Source organism: Protomyctophum parallelum, assembly GCF_964188405.1.
Source record: "Protomyctophum parallelum genome assembly, chromosome: 11".
NCBI classification, from domain to species: Eukaryota; Metazoa; Chordata; class Actinopteri; order Myctophiformes; family Myctophidae; genus Protomyctophum; species Protomyctophum parallelum.
The window spans coordinates 28,475,056-28,488,989 of NC_139707.1; the positions used below are offsets into that span (position 1 = coordinate 28,475,056).

The 13,934-nt window shown below is 41.9% G+C and overlaps 1 protein-coding gene across 1 annotated transcript in view; it reads left to right on the forward strand.

Moving 5' to 3' along the window:
* The first annotated feature begins 314 nt into the window (after nucleotides 1-314).
* Nucleotides 315-13,934, forward strand: part of gtdc1 (glycosyltransferase-like domain containing 1) — a 51,320-nt gene continuing 37,700 nt past the window's right edge. Inside the window, exons 1-3 of the mRNA XM_083776279.1 lie at nucleotides 315-366; nucleotides 7,389-7,585; nucleotides 12,482-12,649. Coding sequence (XP_083632405.1) covers nucleotides 7,407-7,585; nucleotides 12,482-12,649 — 347 coding nt within the window. The 5' untranslated portion in view covers nucleotides 315-366; nucleotides 7,389-7,406. The remainder of the gene's footprint in view (nucleotides 367-7,388; nucleotides 7,586-12,481; nucleotides 12,650-13,934) is intronic.

Consider the following 13,934-nt stretch of genomic DNA (forward strand, 5'->3'; position numbering starts at 1 on the left):
AATGAATATTTCCTCAGAATCCTCCTTGTTGGGAGTGCTGCTCCGTAACAATGCGTTCCGTTCCACTGGTGGCCGTGATTTATATTGCAACCACATGTTTCAACTACTGAGGATGAAATGTCCTGGATCTGAGGCTGAGCACACCCTGATGAAAGCAATAGTAGAAATTACAATGTGTGTGTGTGTGTGTGTGTGTTATCCCAGTTTATTTTAATTATAGTAGAAGTAAGATTGCAATCTCAAAGTTTTATTCCAAATGTGTTGAATGTTGATGATCAGTATTCAGTAGGCCTTCTTCTTCTTCTTTCATGACAGTTCTTGGAGAGTGTATTTGCAAGGCCAGATTCACCATCAAAAACACCTCCTGTGAGTATTTCTTGCACACAGTACACACAGTACACACAGTACACACAGATGGTGCTACTTTTGACATGCAATACAATAGGACAGGGGTTTTCAACTGATTATGAACCAGGGACCACCACGCTGACTAATAATCAACCTGGGGACCACCACCCTAACTAAGAATCAACCTGGGGACCACTGTTGAGTTGGGTGAGGGGATATAAAAAATAATATCAAATTTGTTCATTTGAGGTGAATTAAATCAAGCCCTTAACAGTCAATATAATTTAACTGGCATATTCTAGTCGTCCGGAGCTATTCCTTTTACTCTGTTCTCTTAACCTTCCATATTAAACTCATAGATGGCAGACACATGCGATTGCATGATTATATGGGCACATTTGACATTTCCTAATAGACTCAACCAGTCAATCCGGTTCACTTTCCCTTGAAATTCAAACTCCCTTTCTGTGGAAGTTCTTGACATCCGACTTCCCAGTAACTGACATTGATGTCATCATACATCACCAGGTCACTTAATGAACTAGTTCATTTCCCAACTAGTGGTCGATAAAAAAAATACTAAATGCATGGCCAGGGACCACATGCAATACCTTCACGGACCACCAGTGGTCCACGGACCACCAGTTGAAAACCTCTGCAATAGGATGAAGCATTTGTGATGCACCGTATATACGGCCGCAGAAAATATTTGGCCGAAAATGGCAAAAAATGAATTTTCTGCCTGTTCGGTTTCGGCCCGAATAGGCAGAAAATATATCACCAAATAGTGTATGCAATTAATGCATTCAAAAGTGCTGAATAAATGTTTTATGGACCCATAATAGTGATTATTATTTAAGTTAAGTTTTTCCATAGTCATGTCTTTTGCCATAATCAGGTAGCTTTAAGGTAAAGCAATGGTAGTAAAAAAGATAATTTTAATCATATTCGGCTTTTCAGTATTTGGTTTTCGGCCAAATTGCTGTTGTTATTATTATTATAATTATTATTTGTATTTCCCAATACCGTTTTAGCCCATGGATTGAATTTAGATCTGATCGTCTGGCTACGTCAGACCATTCCCGTTGTGGTTTATCACAATGTTTTTTCTATTTATTTTTAATATATTCAATTATCATCCTTTAACCACTTAGGCCTGAATTATACCTCGTTGTACGGTGGGTTTCGATCTACAAGCCCCCAGCGCGTCTCCCGCGCAATGCTTCGTGGGCTTGTGGATCCTCCATCTTCGGCATGTGACGCGGACGTATGACAAGCTATGAATTAAGCACTTAGGCCCGGGCTATTTTTGAGGATTTTCTCCTATAACAAAATGCCCAGAATAGGGACAGCAGGCCTAATGTGGTTATGCGTTGTGATGGGTAGGCAAAACTGTTTTTTGTGTCACTGTTTCCTTGTATAATTGACAAGGGGCTGCATGTAATCATTTTTTACTAAAACAGTGGATGACGTGCTGTCACCCTTAATATGCCCTCAGCAATACAGTAGGCCTAATGTATGAATGGAACACTGTTATACTGTAGTACAGTGCTTTTCAACCTTTAATGTATGAGTTGAATGGAACACTGTTATATTGTAGTACAGTGGTTCCCAACCTTTAATGTATGAGTTGAATGGAACACTGTTATACTGTAGTACAGTGCTTCTCAACCTTTAATGTATGAGTTGAATGGAACACTGTTATACTGTAGTACAGTGCAAAATAATCATATATATTTGAACTGGGGACCCCCTCACCCTGACGAGCACTGGGAATGTAGGAGTTGAGACATAACATTTTTTTTTTTTTTTTTTTTTTTTTTTTTGCGGCTTACGCCTTTTATTGATTTTTTTTTTAAGGGACAGATAGTAGGCTGACAGGAAACGGGAGAGAGATGGGGGGATGACATGCGGTAAAGGCCGTGTCGGGTTCGGGAGTCGAACCCGCGGCACACCGCGACTGGATCACCAGTCCGGTGCCCAGACCGTTACGCTACGGCCTGGGCGAGACATAACATTTTGTTTGACTCGGTTCCACAGATACATATTGTGAAATTGAAAATAGCCGATCGTCTATTTTCAATTTTTTTTGCCTCTTTCTTATATTATTTGACAATTTGGTCAATGTTTGACCAGTTCCTATAGTATATTCACTTGATTACTTTTGATGCAGTAATGGTGTTTTCTGTTTTTCTTTACTTTTCTTTCGGTATTAATAAAAAGGTCTTAAAAGTCCTTAAATTGTCACTTTACTGTTATACCACTGTAACCAACCAACCAACTACTGGACATTTTATGTTCTAGGGTTAGGTAAATGGGGACATATCAGAGAACTTGTCTGTTGGACAGCATTGTTGTGTGTGTGTGTGTGTGTGTGTGTGTGTGTGTGTGTGTGTGTGTGTGTGTGTGTGTGTGTGTGTGTGTGTGTGTGTGTGTGTGTGTGTGATGACAATTCATATATATATTATTTTCATATCCATTATATTTCAGTGTTGCTATGCCACCGGGTTGTAGATGAATGCAGAAAGTTGCAGGCATAAAAAAAAGAAAATTCTATTACGCCTCAATACAATGGATCATGCAAAACGGAAGTGCATCTCAGGAAGTTGACCTAATATTCCGAGCGCTCCCGTCAGACAGACAGTAAGCCTGTATAGTTCTCTTCATCAGAGAAGTCGGACCTTTTCATTTTCCAGGCTATTGTACCCATCACAGCCCCTCTCCCCGTCCATGCAGGGGGAGATTAGCACATGTCCATGCGTCTGTAATTATAGCTGCAGTCTCATTCAGTGGATCCTTAAATGATTAGCTTTCACATAAAGCCAGTGCTTGTGAAGTACAAGGGCACGACTCCCTCAATTAATCCATTTAGGCCTGACCTCAAAATGTAAAAGAAATCTTCTAAATCCTCCAGTTTTCTGAAATAAATATTTTCACGATTAAAAAAAAAATAGCAGACCTACAAGTTCATAGCGCGCCACCGAGTGGCGCGCTATGAGCTTTTAGATCTGCTATTTTTCAATAGCTAAATGACAACATAATGTTTAAAACACCAAAAGGGGTTCCCGCCCAAATTGAGTTAAAAGAAGGAAAGTCACTTCTCACTCATTTCACCGCTTTGAAACCTTAATCCGTGGAAAATGTGAGCTTCCTCCCCTTTTCTAATATGAGATCAAAGGAGTTATGAATAGCATTACACGTTCCTTGCCGTGATGTGCGAAGCTGCTTAAATTTGCATTGTCAAACTGAAAGGCCTGCCATGAGAACACTGAATTAAAAGGTTTTTAGCACACAATATTAGTCAGTGTTTTTTTTTCCTGCTTGATCCTTGTGTAATCACGCCAGTCTTGAGGCAATCTTGATTTTCTTTACGAGTATCTCTAATTCATTGCACCAATGATGTGGAATGAGGAAGAAAAAAAAGAAAAAACGAGCCCCTCAGATGTCCTGAGGTATTTTTAGACGCATTAGGTATGTAGGCTGTTTCAGATTGGCCCTTCTGCTCCCAAGATGTTTCAATCATAAATAATTGACTCCTTTCAAGTAGCTTAGGACTCATGCTTTTTTATCTAAGGGGGATAATAACACGTTTTACCAACCTATTTTGCTATTCTCTCTCTCTCTCTCTCTCTGCTAATTTAAATAATTTTTCTGTAGGCATTTAATATTCTTGAGGTATGCATAGTGCTATCTCTTTTTTACCAGACATGAACAATAACCCCATGACAGCTCTTTGATATCTAGGCCTCATACAATTATAATTAGCTTCGCAATTAATATTTATGTACCCTATTTGTGTGTATTGGTAAAAGTCAAGGACCGGCGACCGCTATACCTTTTTTGTTAGCCTTCAACTTCTTGCTTAATTAGGCTATTTAGGCTATCTTCTGGACAGTGCTGGATGGACTCGGCCAGCCTTATAGCTCAGACCTGATTTAACGTATTCTCCACACAGCTCTGGTGTTGGAGGAAATATTCCATCTGATCACATGTTGAGGAGAAATAAGCCCTCCATGAGAACATAACCGTTCCAGGCTCCTCCCTGTCAGGCCCCATCCAAGATGATACCCCCCCCCCCCCCCCCCCAAACACACACACACACACACACACACACACACACACACACACACACACACACACACACACACACACACACACACACACACACACACACACACACACACACACACACACACACACAGATCCTGCAAGAAGCGTGCATACACACAATCCCTGAATGGCCGAAGGGACCAAAAGGGAGGTGTCGGAATCTGGCACGCACGCTTCAGCGATCTGTTTGTCGGCGGTCACTGCAATCCCATCCAGGCCCTGCGCCTGCTCTCTGGCCCAGGGGCACCGTGTGTGTGTGTGTGTGTGGGGGGGGGGGGGCAGCGCTCCTGGTGACGACTTGAACGGTCTCGATTGGTCCTCACTGTGACGTCTTTATGCATTTAAGTGAAGCAGCAAGCGCCCGGCTTCCTTCTTTGACTTTATCTTGGCCTGTGTGTACGTAAATCCCAGTATTTATGCATGAAATCCCTACTGTACCTTCAGGGTATTCTGTACGTGTGTGTGTCTGCGTCCATATATGCCGTATGCATGTCTATGTGCATGTGCGTTATGTGAGGTCTGAGGGTTATAGGCAAAACACAGTCGTGAAGCAGTCATGAAGTATTGTCATCATACAGTTATGTATTTCAGAATCAGTATATACTTTATTGTGATATATCCATGCAGGACAGGTGTAGAAGACTGGGTGAAGTTCTCTCTCAACATTACAGATTCAGTCAAAGTCAAATTCAGGAGGGCTCACAGTCAAATCAAATATACAAAGTCAATTTTAAGGTGCATGATTTAAAGAAATAACAATGGATGCTGGCACCATGGAAGGCAGAAATGCTTATTGCGCAGATGGAAAACATAGCCGGCATTTAAAATATAGCATTAGGAAATAGGTATATAAAATCAGTTTCATGTGCAACACTTTAGTGTATCAATTTGGCAAGGGAAAGATGTTGACTGCAGCAATAGCCTCAGCAGTAGTGTCTGACTGTCTGTGTGACTGTGTTCACACGGGCAGATTCAAAGCTACAGTCTACCATTCATTGTCAATGGAAGCCAGAGACATGAAGATGCATCCAACGTTTGTAGCTGCTGCAAAAGCTACAACAGCTACAAATACACTGTAGCGGTGCATCTATTCACCTTTTGCATGTCCCTGTGTGAACATAGAATCATGTTATGGTTAGATGACTGCACAACGAGGAAACAACAACAACCAATATCAGCAGGCAGTAAGAAGATAAACTAAATCCGAAATTTGTGAAAAGAGCAAAAGGCGAAACGTTCCAATAACATTATCATTTCATTTAGTTCAGTTTTCAGACTGAACCGGTGTCTCGGTTCGGTGACTAAGCCTATCTGAGCCTCCTTAACACGGGGTTGTGAAATGAGTTGTCGGTGTATACAGTGGCTTTTCTGCTGTTATTAATTCCTGAGTGGTATACTGACATGGGGATTCCCTGGTGTGTGCGTGTGTGTGTGTGCTTGTGTGCGTGTCGTGTGGATGAGTGGGGTGAGTGGTGACATTAACCCCTTTGTGTCATCTCTGACGTGGGGGAAAAAGGTATCAACAACCTTCCACCTTTGAAGCAACAGTGGCCGAAAGGTAATAGGTGTGAGAAGAGATTTCTCGTCAGTTGTCCGTCTGTTGGTAAAATTCATCCGAGATGACGGAGTTAAAATTGTGATTCCAGTGAACCTTGAAAGGTGTTTAATGTCGTTAGTTTTTGTTTTGTTGTTCAGTTGAATTTAGGGCTGCAACTATCGATTTTCTGCTGAGGAATTATTCTATTTTATAATTATATATATATATTATTAATTATATAATTAATTGAATATATTGATTATTCTGATAATCGCTTAAATATTATCTACTTCGTCGTACAGTGGTGTTCTGCACAAATAGCAGATCTACAAGCTCAGATCGTCATGTGACACGTTGTGAGCTTGTAGAACTTACTTTCTGAATTTCTGCTTGTTAAAATAGATTTTTGTATAGTCGACTAAATTGATTTGTTCGATTTACTTACTGTTGCACCCCATGTTGAATTGCAGTATGAATTGCTGCAGTCACAGATGCAGTCCGTTGACTGCTGTGGATTCATTGACTGCCAGGTTTAATCTGAGCCACATCACTTCTATGTCTCCCACATAAGGTTTTGATTGTGCACCATTCACCAGTACCGTAGGCTGTTTTATTACAATAGGTCAAGCTGGGCCTAGCATTTCCAGTAATCTTTGTATTTACATTAACCAATGTTTAACCTAGAGTTTAAAAGCCATCCGGATAGCCTTTCTGTTCATCCACTAACAGTCAGCCACCCAGTGTTTCACCATGTCGGAAAAATACGATTGCACAGCTCATTTCCTACTTGAGATATGACTTGCATTTAAGAGCTGGAGGGACCAAGATATTGACTGATTGAAAAGTCTGTGGGCGATTGCTGAGTGCTGCAAATACATTACTCCCCATTGTGGGCAACTAAATGGAAGAATAAGATGGAGAACTGCGTGTACCATAGATGTAGACTGGAAATCATGGTGGAGGAAATTTCATTGGAAGAAAGATTGCTCTAGAAAGCCAGTATGTCTTAATACCGTAAGCCTTATATGACTCCTTTTCCCTTCATTCACCCAAACCTTTGCTTACGACTCGATCTGTTCCTCTTTCACAGGAACATTGGAGCCCTTAACATACCAAATAGGACCTATAATGGCATTTTTGGGGACACAAAATATGTTTCTATAATGGGACAAATTGCCACAGATTTTGAATTCTAGATAAACAAATATGTTGTTTTGTTTAGACATTCTTTTGTCCCACAGGAAATTGCAGCACAAATCCAACTTTTTTTTGTACTGAGCTCTAACTGTGCCTCACACATTTCTCTAAGCAATGCATTTTGTCCATCTGCAAAATAATACATGTTTTAATGTATGGACTACTAATCCTCCTCCCTCGCCACATCACTCCTCAGTCCCGGAATTCACCTTCCATGAGCGTGCTACTGGTGGAGGCGTTCTACGGAGGGTCCCACAAGCAGCTGGTGGACCTGCTCAGGGACAATGTGGAGGGCTGTGTGGCGTACACGCTGCCCGCTAAGAAGTGGCACTGGAGGGCCAGGACAGCTGCCCTCCACTTCATGCAGGCCATACCAGCCAGTCCTGCATACAGGTAGCCTACTACTGTTGCTATACTGTATACAGAAGAGTATTCTATGTTTGTGTATGTACTGTATCTACAAGTCTAAACTGCTGTCTTTCCTTATTATATTACAATAATAATAACCAGTAAGACAGCCTGTGGATGCCCTTTAAGGCGAGGTCGTGCAGACGTGCACGCATCCACCTGGGTGATGGCAGACTGTTGGGCAAGCGCTGGCGCTTTGGCATGGGGGGTCAGATCAACATATGGAATGAATTCTGTACTGGCCATATATGGAGCGTGTCTTGAGTGTACAGGGTTTTATGATCAACATAATAGGAATGTCAGAACAGTTCAGCTCCACATATGGAGATCATATATCAGTGCCCATGCCCGAAAGGGCCTTTCTGTGTGGAGTTTGCATGTTCTCCCCGTGTCGTCACAAAAAACATGCAGTAATCCTGGTCGCTATACTGCCTCCTCCTGGCCAGCCGGGCGCCTGATGGAGGGGAAAGGAATAACGTGTTCCTTCCACGTGCTACGTCCAACCAGGGAAACTCCCCCCTGTCAGGTGAAAAGAAGCAGCTTGGACTTGTCATGCATGGAAAGAAGAGGTAGAGTATAGAGCCCAGGATTACATTAGATAATTGACACTGGGTGGAAAAATGGGTTACAAAATCGTAGGATAAAAATTCTGAAGAAAAAAAAGGGAGACATCGAAGAGGAAGGACGGGTGGGGACGGATCAACAGGAATGTCAGAACAGGTTAGCTCCATATATGGAGATATAAGAGTTTGGGGTTTGAGGTCGAGTTGGAGTTGCAGATCTACAGTAGGTGATGATCCAGTCTTGATAAAAAAGAAAAGAAAAGCCAAAGCACAGTGAAAGCTCTGATTATCAGCGATCTGTGGGTCGATCGTAGTGGAGATACATATTCTGTGACTACTAATTAAATAGACAATCTACAATCTTGCGACGCGTTGTGGGCTTGTAGATCAGCTTTTTTATTTTTTATAATGTTGAAAATATTCACTTCTTGACAGTGTTGAGTATTGAGCTCTAGTGAGGGGGAGGGGAACACCATTCCCTATTGCTATAGTACACTGATATTTGAGGAAGCCTGTGGAAGCCACCCCATTTTGGACCGAGGCCGATTCTAAATAGCCTTCTAAATCCTGACCTAAGTTTTGTGAAAAATGTCAAATATTTATATAGCAGCATCAAATATTTGTAATTTTTTAATACTGTACATACTGTACAGAACCCCAAGATGGGTTCCCGTCCAGATGGGTTATAACACCAAAAGGGGTTCCCGCCCAGAATGGGTTAAGAGCAATACTTGAATCACTCCTGAAACTGAAGCCATAACATAATGTCTTGACTGTAGTACACAAGTAGTGGTATTCATGAGACATAGATATCGCTGCTGCAGGGCCTTGGCCTTTCACTCTCCTCCTCAATGTTATGCTGTTGTTTTTAGTTTTCACTCCTATCAACGGGGAAGGACCAGCATGATACCAATGACTCATCCTTCATATCAGGCTTTTGAAAAAAAGGTTTTGTGCTAAACCTAAACTCAGCCATTTAGCTGCACAGAGGTTTATATCCTCCCTCTCAGTTTTGATGAAGTCTCTCCCCCCCTCAGTCCTGCAGCATCCATTCCTCCAGAGAATAGGGAACATTAGGTGATCTAATATGCCCGCACAATAGATTCTCCCAAGTGGCTCACCACCACCACAATTGGGGCTGCACATTTTGATGAGGCAGAGTCACATTAGAAACGCAACTATACTGTATATAGACCAAAGAAGGAATAATGCTATGAGCGTTTAGATTTTTTTTTACATTTTTATATTTATATCCTTTTTGTGGATTGTAGGCAACCCTTATTTATTACCACTGTGAAAAGAGATTGATGCAGCACACGGTCTGGAATCTACAAATGAACAATGTTCTAGTCGTTTAGACCTTTTCATTCATTTTCTTTTCCAGGACTGAAACATTGATCATTAACCACTTCTTGAACCCCCAATATCTCTATTCTGGGTGGAACATTCTCAAAAATAGCAGATCTACAAGCGTTTAGATCAGGTATTTTTGGCTAAGAAGAGATTTGGTGTAGAATGAAGAGTGCACCAATAGAGGCAACTCATGTCCAGTTTGCTAAAGTATTTGTTGCATGTTGCAGACCATTTGCAGGATAACTTTCTTTTTACATTTGAGTTTCCGTGTTCTCCTACACACCTGTCACCATTGGTCAAGTTTTTAACGTTTTTACTACAAATATGTGTGACAGAGTACTCATTTCAGTGTTGAATCTTCAAGGATACTTTGACATATAGTTTTAAGAAAATTAATGTTATTTATGGTTTATAGATTGTTCTTAGACAGGCCCATTTACTAGACGTTCTGTATAAAGTTACTGGTAGTGATATTAATGGTAGAAATATGCACCTGTTCTTCCGCACGCATGCACGCACTCACGCACTCACACATGCACGCACGCACGTACGCACGCACACACCGCCCACGTACTGTCGGTGTATGTTGTGTAAGCTAGTTATCTGGCTTTAATCCCGCTTTGTCATCTCTGAAACAAATTAATATGAGAGAGAGAGAGGGGTGGGCGACTGATGATCAGTCTCAGTAGAGTGGAATTCCAACGTGAAAAGGTCACCAGACAGAATGAAGACACAGGTAGACGACATCTGTAGTGAGTGAGTGGTTAGGTTGGTATGCTGCATGCTGCACACTGGAGCCTACAGATGATCTGAATCACTTTCAACAGCGTGGTGCTTCGTCGTTTGATAGATAGCATCGTTTAACCCAGTTAAGGCCTGAGCCTGATTCTACAAATGCCTTCTAAATCAGTAGTTCTCAAACTATTTTATAATTCACTTACAGTACACGATTCTTTTTCAGGTTTTTGAAAAATGTTTGAAATTAGCAGATGTACAAGTCCGCAGCGATGTGCTTTGAGCTTGTAGAACTGCTATTTTTGAATTGCCAAAGCTATACTAAACTTGCACAGATGCTTTCCTGGTTTTAATGGGTCAATCTACAAACTGACTGGCAGACAAACCAAACTAGTCTGTGAGCTTTTAGATCTGCTATTTGCACTTATTTTGAAAAGTATAAATATTTTCTGTGCTTATAATAATGACATAATAGAAACGGCACTTTGAAAAATGTTTGTTTTGTGCCATTACTCTTTCTCTTACAAAAACGTCTTATCAAATTTCATTGATCACCACATTCGGTTATGTAGTTTTTAAATCCACTTTACTCCCTCTCCAACAAGAACAAGAACATAATAGTACACTTAAAATTATAATATTACTAAAAATAATTAGTACATTTATTCACAAGAGAGGTTAAAGCAAATCTTCCCTGACTGCGTTTCGCGCCACGGATCCCTTAAGTAATTCTTGCAGGTCTGAGCGTCTTAATTCTTAACTACACAGGATGTCCCACCGGACTATTCTTGGCAGGGAAAAAAGGTAAAAATAGAGAAGTCTCATCTGGTTTGAGTCAGAGCGCTGCATTACCGAGGAGTTTAGAGGGTGAGGGTGATTCCTGTTACATGCGGTCCTGCAGGCCTCTTTTTAGGGTTTGATCGAAGGGTCCGAGTGGGGCCAGGAAATTGGGCTAATCCCAGGTCTGAAAGGCACGCGGGGGGAGGGACATGATCGTAACGGTGGCTCGTGGACCCACCGCCACATCAAAGCGCCTTCGCTCGTGGGTTTGCAAAAAAAGAAAGAAGGAAAAAATTGACTCACTGATGAAGAGCTGAGCCAAGTTTTGAAGAAGAAGAGGAGGAGGAGGAGGAGGAGGATGGTGGTGGATGGGGTCACTTAGGGAGATGGACAACTTCAAAGCCCCCCCCCCCCCCTCTTATTTCTCTGCGTAGCAGAACGGCTAAACGGCACAGAAGATGTATGATATGTCTACAGAACGCTGCTGCTGACGTGCAGAACGTGGCGTCATCTGCCAGGGAGGCGAGGGGCGACCCCATCACTGACACCTCTGAAACAAACATGGGTTTAACCCTAGAACACTAAACCTTAATCTTGTCACACCATCACTAAACCTGGGTATATTTTACCCGATATAATTGAGGTACTCTTCTTTAATTTGAAATCTGTGAACAATGGGTATTATTTAAAAATATTCCCCCAAAACACAAACATGGTCCACCCATTCCTGGGACATGTGAGAATGGTCCAGTGATAATTGCATTGCATACCATTGTGGGAGTATGGGATTTGTTTTATCACTCAACCCGGATAAAATCACCTGAACACATGCCTGTAAAAATAAAAAAAGAACGTGGGCAGAGAAACACACCTACCTTCTATGTTGTCACTGAGCATCCTGAAGGTACCCACGGACCCCACCCACATCAGCAACATTATGAAAATACAATGGTGGCGTGTGCAGAAAATAACCAATCTCACAACAGCACCTTGTGAGCTTGTAGATCGCCTATTTTCTGCACGTCATAGCGGTGTGCCGAAAATCCGGCTTATCCCTTGGTTTGAGTGATTGCTTTCGGTGTAATCTGACATACCTGATGGATGACAGGAATATTTGGCTGTCAACAGATAGTTTGACATAGGTGGTTTTCCAAGTGTTTGCTAACATGAGACAAGGCCTGACGTTTCTGTATTCACTGTAAAACAAAAACTAGCTTTTCATCCAACGTGGCCATGATATCTGGCGGATTCCAGTAATTACCTGTCACTTTAACTAAGCAGACATTTGGGTTTTTTGGAATTAAAAAGGACTTCCAAATGATCTCTGATGTGCCAGAGGGGGGCTGATAAACTGAGAAAGGACCCAAGGCAGCCATCGCAGCCAAATTTTGGAATGGTTTTAATTCTCTGTTATTTCAAGCCCACATCACTAACTCTGTTCGTTTCACAGGGTGCTGTTTGCCAGCTCTGTTCTGAACCTTTGTGAGCTGATGGCCCTCCGCCCCGACCTGGCAGGCCTCAAGAAGATCCTCTACTTCCATGAGAACCAGCTGGTCTATCCAGTCCGCAAGGACCAGGAGAGAGACTTCCAGTATGGCTACAACCAGGTCCTCTCATGGTAAAAAAACAACAAGAAATTTGTCCAAACTTAAGCCATGGTTTATATATACTTCATTGCTCGCTCTGTGTCGCTCGTCGAAAATAGCCGATCTACAAGCTCATCAGACACGTCGCACCACGTTGATAGTTCGACTCACAACGTGGCGCATCGCACCACTTTGTGAGCTTGTATATCGGCTGTTTTTGATGTGCAGCACAGACACCGTTGAGTTGCAGACTATAAGTTAGGCATTATATTTTTAGTACAGGTTCTCATGGTAACAGAAGAAGAGAGAACAGGGCCTGTTTCATGTCTGTCTGCATATCCATTATCATAATGCAGCTCTTGCTTTTAAGCTCATAAAAAAGAGAGAGAGAGAGATGTCAAAGTGGAACTGTCCCAAGTAACAATAAGCGGGAGCAATAAACAATGAAAATTAAGCGTACGCATAATTACCCTATTTGTTTGTACACAGAGAAAAGAAACACACTACTCAACTGTAATAGTTTGTCTTAATGAGCATGTCAGGGCGCACATGATTGGTTAATTACTGTGGCCCGACATGATGCTCTCTGGGTAATTGAAGTCACTCTTGTCGTGGCGGCGGCGTTGTCATTAATCAGAGGGCTAACAGTAAAGAGAGAGGCACTCTAAAAGAAAACTGATTGTTGTTGATCTGCATAGGGCAACATGTCAATAACTCAGCTCCGCGTGGCGCACTCCATCTAGTTTAATGTCATTAAGCCAGTCAAATATGGCAACATTAAATAATATGCTACTCAAAGCGAATGGATCATTAAGAGACGTTTGATTGGATTGAAGCCAGATTGCTCGGCTAATTTGAATTATAATGCAGTCTGCCTTTTATAATGAAAGAGAACGGGGGTCCCATTTAGGGGCCACTGATGAACACTTGCAGCGCCTGAGCAAAAAGCCCCAATTTGTACTCGGCCGTGGCCGGTAAATAGCAGATCTCAAGCTCACAACGTATAGCTTGCTGATCTGCTATTTCCGGACCCCATTTGGTTCCATTTGCACTCTCTCAGAGTTTCACACCTGTAAGGATCCATTTGAAACCCCCTCAAGTAACACAGAGGGTCTGCTGACCTCACTTTCAGAACTACGTACTAGTACATTCATGCAATACCAATGGTTCTATTCCAACACAGGATTTAGAGCAGGTAGACCAACTGCAACCAGTGCAGTTGTGTTACCGGTAGTTATATTAACATACCCCCAGGCCAGTTCAGTTCTAAACGTCAGAAAAATGGTATGGTAGAGTTGTTTTCCATCATGTACACAC